Source organism: Mobula birostris, chromosome 4, assembly GCF_030028105.1.
Source record: "Mobula birostris isolate sMobBir1 chromosome 4, sMobBir1.hap1, whole genome shotgun sequence".
NCBI classification, from domain to species: domain Eukaryota; kingdom Metazoa; phylum Chordata; class Chondrichthyes; order Myliobatiformes; family Myliobatidae; genus Mobula; species Mobula birostris.
The window spans coordinates 19,678,581-19,704,866 of record NC_092373.1 but is presented as its reverse complement, the minus strand read 5'-3'; the positions used below and the strand labels follow the sequence as shown (position 1 = coordinate 19,704,866).

At 42.0% G+C, this 26,286-nt stretch overlaps 1 protein-coding gene across 1 annotated transcript in view; it reads right to left on the bottom strand.

Moving 5' to 3' along the window:
* The window catches only part of LOC140196196 (profilin-2-like), a 45,114-nt gene extending 21,819 nt beyond the window's left edge, over nt 1-23,295 (bottom strand). The window contains exon 1 of the mRNA XM_072254983.1: nt 22,866-23,295. Coding sequence (XP_072111084.1) covers nt 22,866-22,997 — 132 coding nt within the window. The 5' untranslated portion in view covers nt 22,998-23,295. The remainder of the gene's footprint in view (nt 1-22,865) is intronic.
* Between the last annotated feature and the right edge of the window lie 2,991 nt (nt 23,296-26,286).

Here is a 26,286-nt window from a genome sequence, read left to right as displayed (position 1 = left end):
TCAGCCCATCAAGTAGGCTCCGCCATTCTATCATTGCTGATCCCAGAGCCCACTCAACCCCAGACACCTGTCTTTTCTCAATATCCTTTGATGCTTTGACCAATCAGGAAACTAACAACTTCTGCCTTAACTATGCCTATGGCCTCCACCAGTCTGTGGCAGAGCATTCCACAGATTCACTACTGTCTTAAAAAATTCCTCCTTGCCTCTGTTCTAATAAGGCTACGTCCACACTACGCCGGATAATTTTGAAAACAAGGCTTTTTCTCTTCGTTTTGACCCTCTGTCCACACTAAAATGGCGTTTTCATCCCCCGAAAACAGAGATTTTCAGAAATGGTCTCCAGAGTGAATAAATCTGAAAACGCCTAATATCCGTTGCAGGGTGTACAGGGTAACCGGAGCTTTTTAAAACCGCTGTCATGACGTGCCGCAACAGATGGTGGCAGCGCGGCATTTCATTGTTTTCTTCTTCGTATTATTATTATTACTTTGTCACCAAACAATTGATACTACAACGTACAATCATCACGGTGATATTTGATTTTGCGCTTCGCAGAACTTAATTTCAGAACAGACAGCAACGAGACCGAAGCCAGAAGAGTTAGAAATATACTCACCAAATACTTTGACCCATAGCTTACTGAATAATTAAGTATACTCACTTTGCCCTGTTTTCTGTCCTTGCTTATATGAAGGTAAGGACAGAAAACACCCTCCGCCACCTCCAGTTTAAATTCCATGCGAAATATTTTGGAGGATCAAGAACTAAGAACCAAGGTGGTTTACCTATTTATACAAGTACTTCTCTGACCAATAGATGTGTATCGGCCTAATGTAATATTGTATGGAAATACAAGATAACACTGATGCAGACATGCTTTATACATTTAACAAGGTGCTTTATTAATGCAACAGAGTTAGTCAGTTTTTCAATGTTCGTCGTCAGCGGGTCATACTGTCCGTGAACTCCCTGTCGGTTGCCTCCATACGCTCCAGTATTTGTTTTTTTTTTAGTTTTAAGTCCTCCTGCGTGAGAGCCAAGAGCAATTTCCTTTTAAGTTTTTCCACTCTGTAACTGGACAAATACACACCAAGTATACAGTTTCCACTTCGCTTGTTTTCTGTGTGTCCTGTGCATGCCCAGTAGGAGGAGATTTGCCCAAATATCCGTCTAATGTGGACAGAGATATTTTGAAAAACGCTTAGTGTGGACGCCTGTCGTTTTCACTCAAAATTGGCGTTTTCAAAATTATCCGGCGTAGTGTGGACGTAGCCTAAGTCGCAGTTTAATTTTGAGGCTATGCTCTCTAGTTCTGGATATCCCCATCATAGGAAACATCCTCTTCACATCCACCTTATCTAGACCTTTCAACACTCAGTAAGTTTCAATGAGATCCCTATGCATTCTTCTAAATTCCAGTGACTACAGGCCCAAAACTGCCTAATGTTCCTCATATATTAACACCCTCATTCCCAGAATCATCCTCGAACCTACTCTGGACTCTCTCCAATGACAACCTTTCTGAGATATAGGGCCCAAAACTGTTGACAATACTCCAAGAACAGCCTAACTAGTGTCTCATAAAGCCTCAGCATTATCTCCTTGCCTTTGTATTCTATTCCCCTTGAAATAATGCCAACCTTCTGGGAGGCTTGCAGGAGGACCAAGTCGCTCTACACCTCCGATGTTTGAACTTTCTCCCCATTTAGATAGTCCGCACTATTATTCCTTTTACCAAAATGCATCATACCTTTCCCAGCACTATTCCATCTGCCACCTTTTTTGCCAATTTGTCCAAGTCCTGCTGCAATCACATTGATTCACTACCTACCCCTTCACCTATCTTTGCATCATCTGCAAACTTTGCCACAAAGCCAGCAATTCCATCATCCAAATCATTGACTAACAATGTGAAAAGTAGCAGTCCCAATATTGACCAGAGAAACACCACTAATAACTGGCAGTCAACCAGAAAAGGCCCCCTTTATTCCCACTCGCTGCCTCCTGGCTGTCAGCCAATTCTCCATCCATGTCACTATCTTTCCTGTAACGCCATAGGATTTGATCTTGTTAAGCAGTCTAATGTGTGGCACCTTATCAAATACCTTCTGAATAGCCAAGTAAATGATATCCACTGCCTCTCCTTTGTCCACCCTGCTTGTTACTTCCTTGAAGAACTCCAGCAATTTCTCAGGCAAGATTTCCCTTTACAGAAACCATGCTGATTTTGACTTCTTAAAAAAAAATCATTAGTCTCCAAGTACCCGAAACCTCATCCTTAATATTTCCCCCAACCACTAAGGTTAGGCTAACTCGCCCATAATTTCCTTTCTTTTGCCTTCTTCCCTTCTTAGAGAGTGGAATGATATTTGCAATTTACTAGTCCTCCAGGACTATGCCAGGATCAAGTGATTCTTTAAAGATTACGACCAATGCATCCATCATCTTTTCAGCAACCTCTCTCAGGACTCTGGGAGGTAGTCCATATGTTCCAGATGATTATCCACCTTTGAGTTTGCCTAGCACTTTTTTTTTGTACTAGCAATGGCACAAGCTCCTGCTCCCCAACACTCAGAGCTCCGGCACACTGCTAGTGTCTTCCACAGTGTAGCCTGGTGCAAAGTACACATTAAGTTCATTTGCCATTTCTTTGTCCCCCCATTACTACCTCACCAAAATCATTTTCCAGTGGTCCAATATCAACTCTCATCTCCATTTTACCCTTTATATACTGAAAAATATACTTTGTATCCTGCTTTTTATTTTATTGGCTCATTTGCGCTTTCATCTTTTCCCTTATAGCATTTTTAGTTAGCTTTTGTTGGATTTTAAAAGCTTCCCAATCATCCAACTTCCCATTCACTATTGCTGCCCTATATGTCCTTTCCTTGGCTTTTATGCAGTCCTTAACTTCCCTTATCAGCCACAGTTGCCTACACCTGCCATTTCAGAACAACTTCTTCTGTGGGACATCTATCCTGTGCCTTGTGAACTGTTCCCAGAAACATCAGCCACCTCTGCTCTGCCATCATCCCTGCCAGTATCCTTCACCAATCCACCTGGGCAAGCTCCGCTCATGCCTCTGTAATCCCCTTCATTCTATTGTGATACTGACACTGGTGACTTGACCTTTTCCCTCTCAAATTGCAGTATGAATTCAATCATGTTATGATCACTGCCTCCTAAGAGTTCCTTTATGTTAAGCTCCCTAAGATCTGGGTTATTACACAACACCCAATCCAAGATAGCCTTTCCCCTAGTAGACTCAAGTACAAGCTGCTCTCCACTCCATTCTATCCCCCTTAGTTCAGTGCCTTCCCACCTACTCATGCCTTCAGATCTTCTCAGTAACTTTCAATACCCTGGTCCTGATCACCTCATCTTCACTATTTATGTTCAGTCCTAAACACTCCCATCCCTCATCAACAAGGCCCAAAGCCCAGTTTCTTTGGTTGGTTTTTCTGTCAATCTTCCTCTACAAACACTACCCCTCCATCCAGCAGAACTGATTCTCACCCTTTAACAACTTTTCCTTTGGCTCCTCCCACTTTCTCCAACCCCAAGAGGTAGCCATCACCATTCACACGAAACAAGCTCTACCGGCTTCTTCGTCGACTATGTAGTCCAAGTTCGAAGCCTTCCCTAGCTTATATGGAGGAATTTAAGGTGGGGGGGGGTATATGGGAGGCAGGGTTTAAGGGTCGGCACAACATTGTGGGCCAAAGGGCCTGCACTGTGCTGTATGTTCTATGTTATACTCCCCAACTCTTCCTCCACTACATTGATGACTGCATTGGTGCTGCTTCATGCACCCATGTTGAGCTTGTCAATTTTATCAATTTTGCCTCTTTTGCCCTGACCTGAAATCCACTTGGGAGATCTCTGATGTCTCTTGGGCCTCTCCCCTTCTTGAACTGTCAACCAACATCTTTTATAAAGCTACTGATTCCCAAAGTTATCTCGAGTATACCTCTTCCTACCCATCTCCTGTACAACTACTATTCCTTTTTTCTCATTTTCTTCGCCTCCGGCACATCTGTTCTCAGGATATGGCTTTCTATTCCAGAACATAAGGAATGTCATCCTCCTTTATAGGGTATACCTCCCTCTACAAATAATGCTACTCTTACCTGCGTCTCCTCCATTTCCCATACATCTGCGCTCAACCAATCTTCCCACTGCTGTAACAGTGACAAGAGTCCATGTTGTCCTAACTACCACCCCATCAGCCTCTGCATCCAACACATTACCCTCCACAACTTTAGCCAACTCCAAAGGATCCTACCAATAAACACATCTTTACCTCCGAAACCCCTCCCCCTACTTTCCTCAGGGATCACTACCTCCACGATTCCCTTGTCCATTTGTCCCTCCTCACTAATCTCCCTGTAAGCAGCCCAAATGCTACACCTGCCTGTACACCACCTTCCTCACGTCCATTCAGGGCCACCCTTAGGGTGGAGGAGCAACGTCTTATATTCCAACTGGGTACCCTTCAACCTAATGATACAAATATTGATTTCTCCTTCCAATGAAGTAAATCCACCCACCCCCCCCCTCTCTAATTCACACTGACCTTTTACTACTTCTTACCTGGCTATTACTTCCTCCTGCGTCTCCTCCTCCTCTTCCATCAGATTCATTCTTCTGTAACCCTTGACCTTTCCCACCAATCTGGTTTCACCTACCGCCTTCCAGCCAGCCTCTTTACCCTCCCACCACCTTTTAGTTCAGGCATCTACCCCTTCTCTCTCAGTCCTGAAGGGGGTCTCAGCACAAAACGTCAACTGTTCATTTTTCTATTGACGCTGCCTGATCTGCCAAGTTCCTCCACCATTGTGTTGCAAATGAAATCAACTCCTCAGAAAGAGGTGACACAAGATCAGAAAATGTAGAATACAGGTGTTCCCTGCTTTTCCAACGTTCGTTTTACGACACCTCGCTGTTACGAAAGACCTACATTAGTTACCTGTTTTCACTAACAGAAGGTGTTTTCACTGTTACGAAAAAAGGCAGTGCGCGCCCCGAGCAGCCAAGCTCCTCCCCTAGAACTGCATTCTAGCCAGTGTTGCTTAAACATATGCCTGTGAGCGTCAGTGCTTTATGTCGATTTATTTTGAGCACCTGTTTGCAAGACGAGTTCTAAGGTATCGAAAAAGCCTAAAAGAGCTCGTAAGGATGTTACACTTAGCGTAAAACCAGACATAATTAAGCATTTCAATCCTGGTGAACGAAGGAAGGACAAAGTGAGCTTGGCTTGTGGAAGCTGACGAAGATGATGTTGAAGACGTTTTGGCATCCCATGACCAAGAACTGATTGATGAAGAGCTGATGCAATTGGAAGAGGAAAGGATAACAATCGAAACCGAATGCAGTAGCCAACAGACCGAGTGAAGTCGTCCAGGAACTGAACGTGAAGCAACTGTGTGAGATTTCGCTGCAATGATTGCTGAAAAGTACGACTTTAATTTTGAAAGGATAGGTAGGTTTAGGGCATATTTGCAGGATGGTTTGAGTGCTTACAAAGAACTGTATGATAGAAAAATGCGCGAGGCTAAGCAGTCAAGCATACTGTCGTTTTTCAAGCCTTCCACATCAGCCACAGTAGACGACGAACCTCGACCTTCGACATCTAGGCAGGCAGACATAGAATAAGATGACCTACCTGCCCTGATGGAAACAGACGGCGTTGAGATGATACTTCAGTGTCCCACCACCCCAGTGGTCCCAACCTCCAGGCCGTGGACCGATACATTGCTGCCAAACATGCAGTGGTAGCCTGGACGCACCCAGCACATCTTTAAGAAAATGCCAAAATAAATAAGCTAATTAAATAGGTGCTGCCCAGATCAGAGGCGATTACCGATTGTGTCGCCTCTGATCTGGGCCGACATTTATGTGCCAGGCAGCACCTATTTAATTAGCTTGTTTATTTCGGCTTTTTTCTTAAAGATGTGCTGGGTGCATCCCAGCTACCGCTGCACCACTGCATGCTTCGTGGATTGGTATCAGTCCGTGGCCTGGAGGTTGGGGACCACTGCACCACCCCAACCTCCAATGACTCAGCCTAACACACCATCAGTGTGCTCGGCGCTGTATTCCCGATTCCAGTAAGTGATACTACAGTGTAAATACATTATTTCTACTTCATATAGGCTGTGTATTTTTGTGTTATTTGGTATGATTTGGCAGCTTCATAGCTTAAAGGTTACTGGAGAGAGTGTTTCTGCCGAGAGCACTTGCGTGAGATTTTCTCTACGATGGACAATGCGGCAATGATTGTAGAAAAGTATTTCTACTTTATATAGGCTGTGTATTTATATCATTCCTGATTTTACTATATGTTACTGTTATTTTAGGTTTTATGTGTTATACGCTCACAAATTTTTCCCCATATAAATAAATGGTAACTGCTTCTTCACTTTACGACATTCCGGCTTACGAACCATTTCATAGGAACGCTCTACCTTCAGATGGCGGGGAAAACCTGGAGTTAAGAAACTGCAAGGCTATAAAGATCCATATGGGAATTACAAACAAGTATCCGCACAGTAGCCAGGATGAGGTACAAATTACAATGCAAGATAGAAAAGGCATGTAATAAAGGGCAATGTTAGAGGGTGATGAGTGATTTCAAAATCCAGGTAGATTGGGAAGATCAGGTTGGATCCCAAGAATGCATTTGTAGAATGCCTATGAGATAGCAACTGTGGCTGACAAGTCAAAGATGGCATAAAAGCAAGAGGGCATACAATATAGCAAAAATTAGAGATAAGCTATGATTGGGAAGCTTTTAAAAAGTAACAGAAGGCAACTAAAAAGCAATGAAAAGAGGAAATATGAAGATAAACTACACAATTAATATAAGAGAGGATGGCAAGTGTTTTTCTGATATAGAGTAAAAAAAAACTCACTAGAAAATGACATATGCCAACATTCAAGAGCACCAGGGAGCAGAAGTAAGTGTAGTTGCCATTACTAAGGAGAAGGTACTTGGAAGGCCGCAAGGTCTGAAGGTAGAGAAGCCACTTGGACCAGATGGACTACACTCCAGAGTTCTGAAAGAGGTAGCTGAACAGATTATGGAGACATTAGTAGTGATCATTCAAGAACTACTAGATTCTGGAATGGTTCCAGAGGATTGGAAAATTGCAAATGTTACTCTACTCCAAGAATAGAAGGAGTCAAAAGATAAGAAATTGTAAGTCTGACATCAGTGATTGGTAGGATATTAGACTCCATTACCAACGATGCAGTTTCAGGGTACTTGGAAACACGTAATAAAATAGACCAGTTAGCATGGTTTCTTTGAGGAAAGAACAGGCAGACAGACATCGGTAGATGTTTACTTGGCTTTTCAGAAGGCCTCTGACAAAGTGCTGCACACAAGGCTGTGTCTATGGTATGACAGGAATATTAGCAGTGTCAAAAGGTTGGTTGACTGGCAGAAGGCAAGGAGCAGGAATAAACAGGGACTTTACTGATTTGCTGCTAGTAACTAGTGGTGTTACACATGGGTCGGTTTTACAAATGCTTCTTTTCACATTATATGTAAATGATTTGGATGACAGAATTGATGGCTTTGTGTCCAAGTGTGCAGATGATACAAAAACAGATTGAGGGCAGATGGTGCTGAGGAAGCAGGGAGTGTGCAGAAGGAATTAAGATTGGAAGAATGGACAAAGTGGAATATGGAATAGTTTAGAGAAGGGTCTATCATGCACTTTGGTAGAACCGATAAAGGCATAGACTTTTAATAAATGGGGAAAAAATTCAGAAATCAGAGGTGCAAAGGGACTTGGGTGTCCTCATGCAAGATTCCCTAAAGTTAACTTGCAAGTCGATTTGGTGGTAAGAAAGGCAAATACAATGTTGGAAGCAAGGTTGTAATGCTGAGGCTTTATAAGGCATTGTTCAGAATACCCTTTAAGCATTGTGAAGCAGTTTCAGGCCCCTTATGTAAAGATGTGCTGGCATTGGAGAGAGTCCAGAGAAAACTCACGAGAATGCTCCAGGAATGAAAGGTTTAACATGTGAGGAGCGTTTGATGGCTCTGGGCCTGTACTCACAGGAGTTCAGAAGTACGGGGGTGGGGTAGAAGGTGTTTAGCATTCAACGCCTAGAAATTAATAAGCTCCAGGACCTAGACCTGAATACCTTCCGCAACTGGATTCTCCATTTCCTCACTAGCAGATCTCAGTAAGGATAGGCAACAATATCCCTTCCAAATCACCAGCAGCACAACTGCATAAGCCTGTGTGCTTAGCATCCAACTCTACTCACTTTATACTTATGACTGTGAAGCTAAATACAGCTCCAATGACTTTTATGTTTGGTTGCAATGGCACTACTGCTAAATACTAATAGAAAGGAGATTAAAAATCAGGTTGAATAGTGCCACAATAATCTTTGCTCAATGTCAGCAAAACCAAAGAGCTGATTATTGGCCAAGGGAAGAAGAAATTGGGGACTCCTCAAAAAAATTAGGAAATCAGGGGTAGAGTGTCTGTAAATTTAAATTCCTTGGCATTTTATCAGAGGGTCTGCCCGGTGACCAGCATGTAAGCACCTTTGCAAAAGACGTATGGCAACACATCTACTGTTTTAAAAAGAAGTTTGCATGGATTTAGTAAGTCATCTAAAACTTTGACAAACATCTATAGATGCAGAGGAGAGTATCCTGACTAGTTGTATCATGGCCTGGTATGGAAATACCAATGCTCAATAACAAAAGCTTACAAATTATAAATACAGCCCAGTCCATCGCAGGAAAACCCATTCCCAACATTAGGCACATCCACAAGCAGCACTGCCACATGAAATCAGCATCCATTAAGGATCCCCACCATACAATCTATGCTCTCTCCTCACTGTTGCCATCTGGAAGGAGCCCAAGGACACAGACCAAGTTGAGAAACAGTTATCACCCTTCAACCATCACACATCTGAACCTGCATGGTAACTACATTCGCCTTAATACTGAATTGATTCTACAACCCATGGACTCACTTTCAAGGACTCTACAACTCACTCTCTCAGTATTTACTTAGTTTATTTTCTGTATTTTCAGTTTACCTTTTTATACATTGATTGCTTATCAGTCTGTGTAGTTTTTCCATTGATTCTATTGTATTTCTTTGTTCTACTGTGAATGCCTGCAATAAAAATGAATCTCAGGGCAGTATATAGTGACACATTTGTACTCTGATAATAAATTTATTTTGAAACTACTGAATATTGAAAGGCCGAGAGTGGATGTGACAGAACGTTTCCAATAATGAGGGAGCCTAGGACTGGAGGGCAGAGCCCCAGAATACAAGGACAACCCTTTATAATAGAGACGAGAAGGAATTTCTTTCAGAGGATGGAGAACATGTGAAATTCATTGCCAGACAGCTGGAGGCCAAGTCACCGGTATATTTAAAGCAGAACTTTGTAAGTTCTTGATTAGTAAGGGCAAAGGTTACAGGGAAAGGCAGGAGAATGGAGTTGACAGGAATAATAAATTAGGCATGACTGAATGATGGAGACTCAATGGGCTGAATGGCTTAATTCTGCTCCCAGCACTGGTTGAATGTTCTACACGAGATGCATGCTTCCTGGAAGATGACTACAGTAACTGCTCCTCAAGAAAATTAGTCACATATGGAAGCCAAAGATCAAAACAAGGTGAAAGCAACATAATATCTGTATCAACATCTTTCAATTTGAAAATATCTTTCAAATGATACAATAGCCAAACTGAACTTCAAATGTGTATATTCACCATAATACTCCATTACATTATAACCTGTGCATTTCAATAGTAAAATTTCAAGTGATCTAGATGGAAGAAAACAATAAAATAAATTCACGCAGTCAAAATGGGCAAATCTCTGAACTGGTTCAGTTGTAATTCAGTGTTCCCATATCACAGGATCTATCCTGGAACCGGTAGATAAGTGTCATCACAAAGGTTTTTTTTTTAAAAAAGAAACTTGTGCAGATTTGGTATGTCCCCACATCTTTGACAAACTTCTATAAATGCACAGTGGAGAACATCCTAACTGGTTGCGTCATGGGCTCGTATGGAAACACAAATGGCCAGGAATAGAAAAGGCTACAGAAAGTGGTAGATCATAGGCAAAGCCCTTCCCACCATTCAGCACGTGTACATGGAATGCTACCATATGAAAGGAGCATCCAAAGACTCCCAACATGCACTCTTCGCTACTACCATTGTGAAGGAGATAACAGAAGCCTCAAGTCCCACACCACAAAGTTACCTTAAACCATCAGGCTGCTGAACTAGCATGCTCAATCACCATTGCTCTGAATTGATTCTAGGACCTACGGACTCAATTTCAAAGATTCGTTACAACTCATGTTCTCAGTAGTGTTTTCAATTGCAGTTTGCCTTTTGCACATTTGTCTGGCAGTCTTTGTCTATTAACGTAAATTTTTAATCATGAAATTCTACTGCATTTTTTACTTTCTGTAAATGCCTCCAAGAAAATGAATCTCAAGTTATACTTTGATAATAAGTTTACTTTGAACTGCCTCCCTTTTTGATCACATTATTTCAGCCAACAGTTCAAAGTAATGCTCAGGATTGTTGAATGCTCAGGGGTGTCCTGTTTTTGGTACATGCACCCAGTCAATCACCAAAGCAAAACTTTGAAATAGATATCCAAGCAAAACAAAACAAACACACACACACACACAGTGCTGGAGGGACTCATCAGGCTAGGCAGCATCTATGGAAGAGAATTGTTTGATCTTTCAGGCTGAGACCCTTCATCAGGACTGGACAGAAAAGATGGGAGTCAGAGTTAGAAGGTTGGGGGGGGGGGGGGAGAGGAGAGGAGAGACGACAAACTCTGTCGCCATCTTTTTTTCCTCCAATGTTGATGAAGGTTCTCAGCCCGAAAGGTAGGTAGGTAGGTAGGTTGGGGCGGGGGGGGGGGGGGGGAAGAGAGGTGGGTGTGTGTGTGTGTTGGATTTCCAGCACCTGCAGATTTTCTCTTCCTTCAAATGGAAAATTTTCCTGGTGTCTGGTGTCTTAATCAATGTTTTAACAATAATGAATGAGTTAATAGTCGTCATTAATCCCAAGACTTAGCTGGCACCATTCCTAAGGTCACAAATGACTAAACTTCAAAAATATTCCATTAGCTCTGAGGCACATTGAAAACCCCCAATATAAAGAAAACACTACAAGATGTAAATCAACCCCAAAGTTCTGGATATGCAGTTCAGATTATGAAAATCTAGATAATAAGCAACTTTTCACTGAACCAACTGATCAGAAGTATGAGCTTTGAATCATTTGTTTTCTACACTTTCATAATCTTCATGTAGATAAGGCTTAGCTTTTGCACAAGTCTTCTTGAAAATCTTAGACAAGTAAATGGAAGGTCATCAGACATGGATACAAGACTAATAAACAATGGCCTTTGCACGACCAATCGGCGAGTTAATAGCTCATTCACCACCTGCAAAATGAAGCAGTGAAGTCAGAGTCTCAATAGCCAGGGCCCCACCTTTTTTAATGCCATGGACCAATACCATTAAGCAAGGGGTCCATGGACCCAAATTGGAAACAAATGGAAGAGACCAAAGTTAGAGGACAAGCTAGTTACTGAGGTTAGTAACTACAATCTTCTCCCACCTTTCCATTTTAATGGAAACTATCAACACTAACAGTGTGCAATACTCTTAATACTTATTTGATATAAACACAGAGGGATTAAAGCCTGAACAAAATTCTCTAATGTGCTATATTCTGGCATACTGGAAAACAGCTGGCACATGTACCCAGCTCTGATGAATAATAAATGCAATTTATTAATAGAATAGTAAATTAAATTCTAATACTTCAGTAGACACATGAACCTGAAGCAAGGTAGCCAAGTTTTTGCCCTCATGTTCAGAACACCAGTTTAAAGCTAACGTGGGCACCAAATCAAACACCAAGGAAATATTTGCATTGGAAATGTGAGCAAGCCTCTCCAAATCACCTGTAATCTTTGGTTAGAATCTGCCAACTTCAGTAATGGGAAAATGCTATTATGAAGTCATGCTATTAAGAGCAGTACTAAATTTGTCTTACCTGGTAATTAACACTGGAAGATTTTTTCCCTTGGTTTCAGCACTTTAACAACAGTGATGAACTTGAATTTACCAAATTAACCGAACTTCGTATTAATATCGTGAGCAATAAGGAAAGATGGAAAAATATAAGCCAATCATGTACCCAACTCTACTAATCCATATCATATTCATCTCAAGTAACTCCCTTTACCACTTCCATAAAGAATGTGTACTAGATTCTAACAAACCTTGATGCAAAAAAAAATCCTCAGATCCCCTCTACTCTCCTTAAACTTATGCCCTCTGATCTTAAGCACCCATCATGCAGAACATTTCTTTTTATCCCCATCAGAATCTTGTACAGTTCTATCAGGATCTCACCACATCCCCACTTTCTCTGCTCCAGAGAAACCAATCCCAGTCTATACTACCCTTTCTTTAACTGAGACAGCATTTTAGGAAGCCCCCTGGTGAATTCCACCCAAACACCTCCAGTGAAATCACATCCCATTTATAGGGTGGTGATTGGAACCACAAATTATATTCTAGTTGTGGCATAGCCAATGTTTTACGAAGTGGTACAGCTACAGAAAGGGAGGGTAATGTATCAGGATCCTCTTTTGAGTCAGTATGGGTGGAAGTCAGGAGCAGGAAGGGAGAAGTTACTCGATTGGAGGTATTCTATAGGCATCCTGGTAGCAGCAGAGATAAAGAGGAGCAGATTGGGAGGCAGATTTTGGAAAGATGCAAAAATAACAGGGTTGTTGTCATGGGTGACTTTAACTTCCCGAATATTGATTGGTACCTGATTAGTTCCAAGGGTTTAGATGGGGCAGAGTTTGTTAAGTGTGTCCAGGACGGATTCCTGTCACGGTATATGGACAGGCCGAATAGGGGGAATGCCATTCTAGATCTAGTACTAGGTAATGAACTGGGTCAGGTCACAGATCTCTCAGTGCGTGAGCATCTGGGGGACAGTGACCACCGCTCCCTGGCCTTTAGCATTATCATGGAAAAGGACAGTATCAGAAAGGACAGGAAAATTTTTAATTGGAGAAGGGCAAATTATGAGGCTATAAGGCTAGAACTTGCGGGTGTGAATTGGGACGATGTTTTTGCAGGGAAATATACTATGGACATGTGGACGATGTTTAGAGATCTCTTGCAGGATGTTAGGGATAAATTTGTCCCGGTGAGGAAGATAAAGAATGGTAGGGTGAAGGAACCATGGGTGACAAGTGAGGTGGAAAATCTAGTCAGGTGGAAGAAGGCAGCATACATGAGGTTTAGGAAGCAAGGATCAGATGGGTCTATTGAGGAATATAGGGAAGCAAGAAAGGAGCTTAAGGAGCTGAGAAGAGCAAGAAGGAGGCATGAGAAGACCTTGGCGAGTAGGGTAAAGGAAAACCCCAAGGCATTCTTCAATTATGTGAAGAAAAAAGGATGACAGGAGTGAAGGTAGGACCGATTAGAGATAAAGGTGGGAAGATGTGCCTGGAAGCTGTGGAAGTGAACGAGGTCCTCAATGAATACTTCTCTTTGGTATTCACCAATGAGAGGGAACTTGATGATGGTGAGGACAATATGAGTGAGGTTGATGTTCCGGAGCATGTTGATATTAAGGGAGAGGTGGTGCTGGAGTTGTTAAAATACATTAGGACGGATAAGTCCCCGGGGCCTGATGGAATATTCCCCAGGCTGCTCCACGAGGTGAGGGAAGAGATTGCTGAGCCTCTGGCTAGAATCTTTATGTCCTCGTTGTCCACGGGAATGGTACCAGAGGATTGGAGGGAGGCGAATGTTGTCCCCTTGTTCAAAAAAGGTAGTAGGGATAGTCCGGGTAATTATAGACCAGTGAGCCTTAAGTCTGTGGTGGGAAAGCTGTTGGAAAAGATTCTTAGAGATAGGATCTATGGGCATTTAGAGAATCATGGTCTGATCAGGGACAGTCAGCATGGCTTTGTGAAGGGCAGGTTGTGTCTAACAAGCCTGATAAGAGTTCTTTGTGGAGGTGACCAGGCATATAGATGAGGGTAGTGCAGTGGATGTGATCTATATGGATTTTAGTAAGGCATTTGACAAGGTTACACATGGTAGGCTTATTCAGAAAGTCAGAAGGCATGGGATCCAGGGAATTTTGGCCAGGTGGATTCAGAATTGACTTGCCTGCAGAAGGCAGAGGGTCATGGTGGAAGGAGTACATTCAGATTGGAGGATTGTGACTAGTGGTGTCCCACAAGGATCTGTTATGGGACCTCTACTTTTTGTGATTTTTATTAGTGACCTGGATGTGGTGGTAGAGGGGTGGGTTGGCAAGTTTGCAGGTGGCACAAAGGTTGGTGATGTTGTAGATAGTGTAGAGGATTATCGAAGATTGCAGAGAGACATCGATACAATGCAGAAGTGGGCTGAGAAGTGGCGGATGGAGTTCAACCCAGAGAAGTGTGAGGTGGTACACTTTGGAAGGACAAACTCCAAGGCAGGGTACGAAGTAAATGGCAGGATACTTGGTAGTGTGGAGGAGCAGAGGGATCTGGGGGTACATGTCCACAGATCCCTGAAAGTTGCCTCACAGGTAGATAGGGTAGTTAAGAAAGCTTATGGGGTGTTAGCTTTCATAAGTCAAGGGATAGAGTTTAAGAGTAGCAATGTAATGATGCAGCTCTATAAAACTCTGGTTAGGCCACACTTGGAGTACTGTGTCCAGTTCTGGTCACCTCACTATAGGAAGGATGTGGAAGCATTGGAAAGGGTACAGAGGAGATTTACCAGGATGCTGCCTGGTTTAGAAAGTATGCATTATGATCAGAGATTAAGGGAGCTAGGGCTTTACTCTTTGGAGAGAAGGAGGATGAGAGGAGACATGATAGAGGTGTACAAGATAATAAGAGAAATAGATAGAGTGGATAGCCAGCGCCTCTTCCCCAGGGCACCACTGCTCAATACAAGAGGACATGGCTTTAAGGTAAGGGGTGGGAAGTTCAAGGGGGATATTAGAGGAAGGTTTTTTTACTCAGAGTGGTTGGTGCGTGGAATGCACTGCCGGAGTCAGTGGTAGAGGCAGATACACTCGTGAAGTTTAAGAGACTAATAGACAGGTATATGGAGGAATTTAAGGTGGGGGCTTATATGGGAGGCAGGGTTTGAGGGTCAGCACAACTTTGTGGGCCGAAGGGCCTGTAATGTGCTGTGCTATTCTATATGTTCTATATAAAATCTCCCCACACCTATAGTCTATGACCTAGCTAATGAAAGCAAGCATCCAAATGCCTTCTTTGCATATTGCGCTGCCAGATTCAGATATATCTGAACTGGTACAATGGGGTCTTTTTACTCCCAGGATACTATCATTCTTGTATGGACATTTTACCCTTCTTTAACTCTTCACCATCAAACCCACTCCTCAACAAACCAAGTTGTACTACCAAACCAATACAATCCCTCAGTGAAGGGCATATTCACAGGAAATGAGCATCACTACAAAGTGAATCATCCCACTTACAGTTGGGGTTAGCCACGTTCTTGAACTGCCAGAGTCTGCAGATGGCACCCTCCATGCTGGAAAAGACTCAGCAATGAGAAAAGGGACAGTGAAGAAGTTCCAAGTTAGGATACCGCAAAACCCTTTGGTGATCATGCTCCTAAGCATCTGCTGCCTTGTTCTTCCAATGGTCGTGCAAGAGTAACTTCAGCAAATATCTGCTGAACATATGTAGAGGCACGTTACAGCTACACTGACAGGATGGTATTATATTGCCTTATCCAAATGTTGTCCAATATGTTAGAACATTAAAGTAGAAACATTTAAGTATTAAAAGGAAAAGTTCTCCTAATCTAAACACATTTCAACTGTAAAGCATACATTAGATTAACCATATAACAATTACAGCACGGAACAGGCCATCTCGGCCCTTCTAGTCCATGCCGAACTCTTACTCTCACCTAGTCCCACCGACCTGCACTCAGCCCATAACCCTCCATTCCTTTCTTGTCCATATATCTATCCAATTTAACTTTAAATAACAACATCGAACCTGCCTCAACCACTTCTGCGGGAAGCTCGTTCCACACAGCTACCACTCTGAGTAAAGAAGTTCCCCCTCATGTTACCCCTAAACTTTTGCCCTTTAACTCTCAACTCATGTCCTCTTGTTTGAATCTCTCCCACTCTCAATGGAAAAAGCCTATCCACGTCAACTCTATCTACCCCCCTCATAATTTTAAATACCTCTATCAAGTCCCCCCTCAACCTTCTATGCTCCAAAGAATAAAGACCTAACTTGTTCAACCTTTACTTACACAAATCCGACCGATCCCCCAACATCTGGCAAGATGGTGTCAGTGACTGAGGTGACATCTTAGAAAACTAATGGACACTTCTAAATTTACTACTTCTGAACTTGCAATTGATTGCAGTCAGTAATTTCTCTTAAGAATATATCTTTGGGCCAACTGAATGATCTTATGCTTCTGTGACAGCCTGGGGGAATTCGGCATGGAAGATATTCTGTGTTGATTCCTAATGGCGGAACACAACCTGTGGTCGGCTCCATTACTCTGCGCCAATTAAAGCATCAAGCAAGACTAAAATAGTAAAAGACAAGAGCAGAAAACAAACAGGTGTTCAGCACCCGTCCGCCTGTGTTTGACCAACCTCTTGCTGCTGCCAGCGTGTGGAAGGTGCAGGAGGTCTTGGGTCCCATGCCGCCAAGTTCAGAAGCAGCTGTTGCCTGCAACCACTGGACTTCCAGACTGGTTTGCCTCAGCACTCCACTGTTGCGGTCTCATTTTGAAGACACAGCAGTTCATGGTCCTTGTGTTTTTTTTTGTTTCTTATTTGTGCGGGATACTTCAGCACTGAGCAAACTCTGCAGCTGTGGCCATTAGCATAGCGCTAAAGATTCACTTTTTGAAAACTCCACATTAATGTTATTGTTTACTTTTAACTGCAATTTGCTTCCCCCACCCCCCCCACCCCGAAGACACTGGGTGTTGGATGGTCTTGTACAAGAGTTTTCTATGAACGAGTTCCATTGTGTTTCTTTGCTTTGTGGCTACCTACTAGAAGACAAATCTGTTGTATGGTGGATACATGCTTTCTTAATAAATGTATGCTGAATTATGATAACTAGAACATGGTATTAAGAGCATCAGAACAGTATGCTCCAGACCTTCAATGATATGTTTCAATGCAAGTGACAATATTTAATCCCACAAGTCTCAGCAAATGTAACAGACCACGTCAGCATGTAACAAGATCCAAGTGATACGTAGACATGGACTGATGAGTGACAATTCATTATAGTCACTCAATTCAACTGAAATGGCCACAAACATAAAAGCAAGCCAGTGGCTGGGTGAGTGACACAGTGATTCACCTAACACCCTAAAGCTTAGTCACCATCTACAAAAGGTAGGTTCATCAGAACTGAATACTCTGCAGATGCCTGGGTAAACTCCAATACAAGCTCATGCCATCCAGGACAAAGAAGCCCATTTGTATGCCAGCTTCCCACTGCATGCAAGGAAGAAATTCATGCCCAAATAAAATATTAAAGACAAAATAAGCTTATTTTGCTCAAGCACAAAGAAAATTGTTGAATAGTGAAGCAATTACTGAGAAAGCTGCAAAGCTGTCAGGGTAAGTAGACCTACTTAAATCTGAAAGATACTAAAACTGAGCAACACACAAAACGCTGGAGGAATTCAGCAGGCTCGGCAGCTATCTATGGAAAAGAGTAAACAGTCAGACTGAGACCTTTCATCAGGACTGGAAAAATAGATCTGTCCTGATGAAGGGTCTCAGTCCAAAGCATTGACTGCTTAGTGCAAGTGTTTTAAAAGAATCAGTGGCATACTCCTAAATGACAGGAGCTCCCTCTTATCAGATCCTTGAAGGTATACAGAAGCAAATACAAAATAATGTTGCAAAAACTAGTGCAGAGCAGGTCTGATCAGCAGCCAATTCACATGTATGGACCCATATTTTGGTACAAGCTAAGATGGAGTGCACCTGACCCCTCAGAGAGCCTAATTGATTACCCTGTATTCCAAAGGAATGATCAAGCACATAACAGTGTCTAACCAACATCCAACTGCAAGTTCATTCTACACTTCATATTGCAGGCCACAGATTCGGTAGCCCAGAATTCAAATTTTACACATAGAAGCTATCTATGGACGCAGCTCACCAACTGTCACATTCAGGCCTAAAGAACTCAAAAACACCTTTGATCAATCCATTCAATAGCAATGAAGATACTCTACCCTTAGCCTTCCGAAGTTCTCAATTTTGGACCAATTCCTTCAATTGAAAAACTATCATATCCCCATTTAAAAAGGAAAAAAGAAACCAGATTAAAAACCAGTCTGACAAACAATTGGATGAAAAATTACTCCATCTGTAGTGATTAACTGATAAGTATTAGCATGGATTTATAATACACCTGAATATAATTCTTCCCAGGTGATTAGACAGGGAAATATCTGGTTTCTTTTATTATACAGACTTTCAAAAGACAGTCATGAGGCTTCTGGCCTTGGGACTTCAATTGCACAGACTATAAAAAAAAGCTAAAAGTGCACGCCTACTCAAGCTGGTGGAGCATGACTGGTGATCTCCCTCAAGGATTATGTTTACCATACCTGTAGCCATAAAACAGCTAGAATAAATAAGGCAGCAAACCTTAGGGTTGTATATGACAAACATACTTTGATAATAAATGTACTTGGAATCTTTGAAAACCTCAATTCCAATTTTGCCCATGACATCAAGATAGGTAGCACAGGAAGTATTAAATAGAATTACGAATTCAAAGGGAAAGAATAGAAGAGCAAAACAACTCTTGTAGGTTGGAGTCTAGGACTAGTGAAACAACCTGAAAATTGGACCAATATCCTTTTAAAATATATGAAGCATACATACACACAGCAGAAATTTGAAATTCATGCCGCAACCAACATGAACTCAATTTTAAAATTCAAGTCCAAGATATAATCCCGAACCAAAGACAAAGAAATTAGCAGCTTGTGAATCTGGTTCACATCAGAGAAGACTGAATAGAAGCTAAAGCAGCTTCTGCATACTTACCCACATCCAGAAAGTTCAAGCAACGCCTAATGACAAGATGATTTTTACTGACTCCATTTCCTTCACTTGTAAATATTTAAAAAATGACTTTTTCTCCCACTAGCACCACCCTCAATCCATCCCAAAGATGATATGTATGCTTCATTAACAATTTAGTTTGATTTTATAAATGCAAAATATCCAGGAGTTGGGTAGAATAAAGGCTGCAGGAGAGCATGTTGTAAAATCTGGACTCTCTAACAGGATAGTGTTAAGTTAAGCAAATGAGTGAAAACTTGGCAAATGGAACTTCAATATAGGAAAATATGAGGTCATAAGAGTTCAGTCAGAGAAACCAAATGACATTATTCAAATAGAGTAGCGGAATATACATGTTCCTAAGCACCAAACAAAAAGTTAATATGTAGGTGCAGGAAGTAATCAAGATTGTGTATTCAATATTAACTTTCATTAAACAAAGGTTGGGGTTTTAAAAGTAGAAATAATATAACAATTGTGTTGCTACACAGTTTTAGACTGCTTGAAGTTTATAATACATGCAGGTGGGTGGCAGAATCAGGGATACTTTGACAGGCACCTGAGAGGGGAGACATGTTAAATACAAAAATGAATCAAGTGAGAATGCTCCAAGAAATGACATACATAATGGGCTGAATGGCCACATCAGATCATAAGAAAATTAACCAATTGAAGTTGCAAGATCAAAAGCTGCAATTGCTTGGAGCCTTCAAGAGGGGAACGTGATGAAAAGGCCAAGACAACAACTTTGTTTATTGTGATGTGTCAAATCAGACAAGTTACTGGCAATACTGCACAAAGATGGCTCACATCTTGCTGCAAGAAAGTGTTAACAATTTATTTTAGCCATTCTTCCACTTTTTCTTTCTTAAAAAGTAACAAAGTAGATTTAAGTTATAGACAAGCTACTCTTGCTAATTAGTGTAATTCAACTGAAAAATACCTTTACCTGTAACTTTACCCACCTGATTATATCCAAGCATACCTTTGAAATGTGCTTTAAATTAAAACTAGCCACAGCCATCCTCCCAGTATTTCCACCAAAACTTTACAGTTTAAAGGTTTAAAGAACTTATAATTCTTCAACCTTAGCAGACTGTTTCAGTGCACTGGGAGCTAATTTGGAAAAACTGGATTTGCATTTGTAGTAAAACACCAGGACCAGTGACAAATACTACCAAAAAACCCCAGAAATCTGTAAAACTATTGAAAGATTCAACAGAAATCCTCTTTTCTCACAAATCCTGACTTACCTGAATTTCTAATTTCCTTTAGAAAAATAGCTGTTTAATTGCTGCCAGTTCTATCACTGCTTCAAAGTTTAAAAATCAATAGACCAGATTTATGAACAGATGTGTTAGTTCAATTGGGTGATCAAGACACCACCTCTGCACTACTATCAAACACCAATTGTAAAAATGTTGACCATATACTTGAACCAAGTTTAGCAAGCAAAGTGTTGAGAAATTTCAGTTGGAGTAGAATTGTATTCTCAACACAAGCTAAGGTTTAACTTACCAATCATGGTGCAATTACTGGCATTACACCCAACTACATTACCCTAAATATGCAACTCTGCACATCCAGCAGAAATATCCAACAGTTGTGGGTACATCCTTCCAGAATCACGGCACAAGTGAGAACATTTGTAATACACACCCAATTGAGAAAACAAAGTGAAGAGTTGGGAATTGTAGCTGAAATATAAAACAAGATGCATTCAAACATCAGTACCAAAGCCAAATTGCATCCAAATGTGAATAGTCTGAATGATACCTTCCAGGAGGCAGTGATGTTCCACAAGAGCCTGCTTATAAGATTAAACAAGGGATATTGCAACCAAAGTTGATGAACACTAGAGATGAAAAGAAAGTACAATTCTGTTGAGACTTCACTAAAGTCAGGAAACCTTGACAAAGAAGCTTGGTGGCTCTTCCTTACTGGAAGCAAAAAAATACTTCAGGTTTTGTTTCACCATATTTGGTGTGAACCCTATACTTTCCATAACTGGAATCAGTCACAACAATCTTGTTTATTAGAAAACCCCAGAGGTCATTTAAAATAGCCAGTTCCATAAATTTATACACGCAATTTGTAATTTCAAAATTCAAGATATTCAGATACTTAGAGAAAAATAAACTTAAATTAAATCTGGGCTTTATTTATTGATTTGCTTTCAAATCAAACAACTTTTTTTGGTGGGGGGGGGGAGAATAGAAAATTTGAGCCGGTTCCCTGGTATGGAATAGAGCGCCCTCCCACCATAGTTCAACTGAATTGCAGAGTCATGCCTAAAGGGAAAGGGGAAAAGAAACGGTATCTTCAGACAAAAACCACAAGAGGAAGTAAATTAGTAGCTGCACCAAACTGCAAAGGCAACAACAGCACAAAGACCAAATCCTAGACAGTTTCATTACTCAGCAATTTGTTAGACAGCAATTTCGTACGAGTAAAGATTGGGACTCAGCAGAGAAAAAAGGTTAGGCTCAAATGAGCCCCCTACTCCCTACATCCCCAGCATCAAATACATTTGTATAACTATTTAAATTCAAATTGAAATAAAACCTCTGCGTGCTCCAAGGAAAGACTGATATATTACTTTATACAAATGACTTGCCCCCAAAAGTGATCAATTTACTCAGATCTGCATGGGTATAATGCCTTTTTTTGTCCAAAAAATACGTTGAACCAATATAATTTCGCATTGGATTAGGGAACAAATAAGGACACCGTTTTCCGTCTTTGATCGACCTTCCGCAGGATTAGGACCGGCAAAAAAAAAACTCAAATGTAACAATAAACCAAAGTTGGCACAATGGGGAGAAAGGAGTATTGCCCGCATAATGAATATCCTGTATTTGAGCGGTTTAAAAGGAATTAAACAGGCGACGATCTTCTGATTGAAGACGGTAGGCTGGCCACACACAGCAAGTTCTCTGGAATTTTCCATCAGGACTGCTAATCTACCGTGCACTGGGAAAGAACAGAGAAAACCTCCTTGCTGCAAAAAAATTAATGAATAATCCCATTTTTCCAGCAGGATACATTCAGATAGTGGAAAATAGTTAGACTACCTCCCCCCAGAAAAAAAATAAGAATATTAAAGCAACGAGTGGAGAAACGATTGTTCAATTCGCCTGGGCGTATGCAAACCGGCTGATGAAGTGGAGATGGAAGGGGAGTTATTTTTGAGCCATGTTTTGGGGTGCGAGGCGGGGGTCTAGGACTCCGGTTGTTTTTTTTGGGGGGGGGGAGGCATACGGGCAGCCGGCGCCATCTTAGAACCGCTCGCCGCGGTCGGCGTGATGGCGGCGGGAGTTTGGGGGGGGGGGGGTTGGCGGCGACCGCAGACTTCGCCCTCCCGTCTCCTTCTCCACCCACTCCCCAACCATTAACACCACCAAACCAAAAAAAAATCCCCCTTCCTCAACCACCAACATGGGGGAAATCTCCAGATTTTACCCACCTGTGTCGAAAAATCAACCTCAAGGCATTTTTCCTTCACAAAATGAATAACGGAAAGAAAACTCGAAGCAAATTACGAAGGAAAGAAGACGTCGAGATACTGAAGTGATTTAATATTTTCTTTATTGAGGTGAGGCGATTCTTAGGGAAAAAACCCCTCGTCCGGCCTTTACGGAATATATTATTGCCCCCTCCCCCTCGTCCCGTTATCTCTTACCGTGACCACCGAGAAGGTGCCTCCGGGCGACGCTGCCCACACGTACTTGGCGTCGGTGTAGCCGATGACGGCGGAGTCCTGGCAGTTTCCATCGGCCATCAGGTTATCGACATAACCGTTCCAGCCAGCCATGGTCGCCCTTGTCGCCGCTCTCTCCGCGCACACACAGGCTCACACTCTCTCGTCTGCTTGAATAATACGGGCAGGGCAGAGCCTCCCAGCCGGCGGATGATGGGGTGGGGAGGTGCGAGTGCGTGAGGTTAAAAAAATAAATGCAAAGTAGGTGGGTCACACCAAAACTACCAAAATGATTTTTTTAAAATATATTATTTAATATCTTTTTTTTTCTTCCCCTACGCGCCTCTTCTTGCAGCCGCCGCTATCTCTGGGTCTGTGGGACGAAGGTGGGTTCGGCCGTCGGTTAAAATGAGCCGAGACAGGAAGGGGGAGTGGGGGAGGTTGGGGGTGGGGAGGAGTGCGGAGCGCGTGTCCGGCGACACTGCGCGGCGTGCACGCGCGCGTCGCGGCGACCGGGCGCAGGTGGAGGACGCGGGAGCGCGCGGGGACGGAGGGCGCCGGCTCAGTGGCAGCAACAACTTTCACTTCTGTAGAAGAGACCACAATAATACCGCAGCGTAGGTATTGATATTTCATCGACTTCAATATTTCTATCCAAATTATTCCATCTTCAATACTTCAAATCGCTCTCGTCTAAAACGTTTATTACCACCCAATTCCATTGCACATTAACAAAAATACCATTGTACGTTAAGAAAAATATTCAGTAATTCTACTTAAAATTGTTATACATGCTTCATGAAAGAGTAAACGTGACAACTTAATTTCTTCCTATTTTCTCATTTTTTTTTGCGGGCATTTTTTGTAATGAAACATTAGGGGTTGATCCAAAAATAAATCAAGCAATTTCTTATTTTACCACAAACATCTGCTAATGTGTATCATATATAAAACGTTGTTTATTATTCAGATAGATGGCATAATAAAACTTATTATAAAAATACACTGTTTTACGGACAGGAGTTCTTTTACTACATTACATTCCTGTTGTTAAAACAAAAAAAGAGGATTAGCTGCGGGGGTGCAGTGCTAGTTTTTTAGGTGCCGGAGCTAACAAAATGCTTGCTATTTCCTATTTAGGTATTGCTATTTCTCTGTAGTAGAGCTACTAGGACTTCATGTTTCAATCCCTATGGTAAGTCGGCACTCTCGATGTTGGCAGTGGGTTTGGAGTGGTGACAAGGAGGGAGGGTAGGTACGTCATCGGGGTCATCAGGTGGGTACCCTCCTTCTTTGACGTTTCGTTGATAAGCTCATGACGTCTCCAGAGGGCTCAACGGTGCTACCTGGCATCCCAGATACACCCCCCTCAGTTCCCTACCCTCCTGTCTTCACCTTGCAGCCCAGTTGCAACACCCAATTTGTGCACCTGCTCATTTCATGATCTTTAAGTTCTTGAGGCTGTAGCACTTTGCATAGCTAGCCAGCCATCCCTTACTAGCCTTAAACTCCTTCCCCTTGCTCTCCTCATCCCCCCCCCTCACAGTAGTGCTCATAGAGGCTAAGTGCTTTTTCACGCATAATTTTGCCATCAACAGGTATATGCTTCTGTGACATGTCCTCTAGACACATACGTAATGCTTTCTCAGTCTTTGCAAGCATTTTATCACGAACCAGACAGACCATTTTTGCCATTGTAGGGGTAGCACTAACACTTCCACGAATTTCAGCTTCTTTCTGCTTTATTGTGCGAATGCTCGATTCATTCTTACCGACCTTACGGCCCACTTCGGCAAGAGACATGCCACTTTTCAAAAGATCTAAGATTTTTATTTTCTTGGCGAACAATGCTCAAACAACGATCGCTGGAGAGACTGAGGATCGGTGAAATGGTGGGAGGCTACAGCAGGATATGCTGGGACAATGGGTCGAGCAAGGAGGAATTTCACAAATACCTAAATAAAAAACAGTCTCTGCTCCAGGATTTCACCAAAAGCGATCAAATATCCTAATGTTATTAGTGGTATTTTCCCCACCAGCCACCACCCCCTCTCCCCAACCCCCGCTTCCGTAAAACTCCCTCAAAATATGCGGCCGCAGTTAAATTCCCCGCTTGTTTATTTTGACTTTTTTTTAACAGAGGTGCCGGAGCGGTGCTCTGGTGAGCTCCAGCAGCACTGCACCCCTGATTAACTGTTCATAAATGCATGGGGATTCTAATTAATAGAACTAAATACAGGTAGTTGAACCAGTATAGATCTCAATTATTTCTAATTTTATTTTCTGAATTCACTGTCAGTTGTGATACATTATGAACCAACAATGATTAACGTACATTAAGTATTTTCAAAAATATTTACAAATAATTGCAAGAGTCAATGTAATTTTCTACTTTTTACATTATTTATAACAAACAATTATTGCTTTCTACACAATACTCAAAATGTATGTTGCTTAATGATTCATTACAAGTTGGATTTTTGAATGAAAAAGCTCAATGCAGATAAATTGTGTTATTATGCACTTTATTAAAGCAATTCAGACTTGTTAATCACGTCTCAGAGAATAGACATCACCTGCAAGGGCAGCAATCATTGCCCTTGAGAAGGTGGTGGTAAGCAGTGTTCTTGAGCCGCTGTGGTCATTTGAATGAACAAACTGTCACAGCGCTGGTTGTAGGAAATTCCAGTCTTGGACTCAGCAGCAGTGAGGGATGGGTGACAAACTTCCATGTCTGGATGTAGGGTTGCCATGAAACTGCTGCCCATGTTCTTTGTGACGGTGGAGGTTGTAGGTTTGGGAGATGCTGTCAGTGTAACTTAGACAAGTAAATGCAATCCATTTTGTAGATTGTATAAACAATGTCAACCTTGTCCCGGTGGAGGTGGCAATGAACATTAAGGATGGTTGGTGGTGTGTCAGGCAAGCAATAATTTTGTCCAGGAATGTGTCAAGTTTCCTTAAAGTTGTTAGAGTTGCACTGAACCAGTTGAGTAGAGAGTATCCCATCATGCACCAGTGTTGAGCCTTGTGCAGAGCAGCATGGTAGCATTGCAATTCATGCAATGCTTTACAGCGTTGGCAATCACCACTTGGGGTTCAATTCCCTCCACTGGCTGTAAGGTGTTTGTACATTCTCCCTGTGACCATGTGGGCTTCCTCAGGGTGTTCTGATGTCCTTCTATATTCCATAAATATATGGGTTAGGGTTAGGTTGTGGGTATGCTATGCTGACACCAGAAGCATAGCAACACTTGCAAACTATCTCCAGCACATCCTCAGACTGTGTTGGTCATTAATGCAAAAAAGTCCCAACATATTTCGCTGTATGTTTCAATGTATGTGACAAGTAAAGCTAATCTTTAAATCTTTAAGCTGATTCTTGTAGATAGTGGAAAGGCTT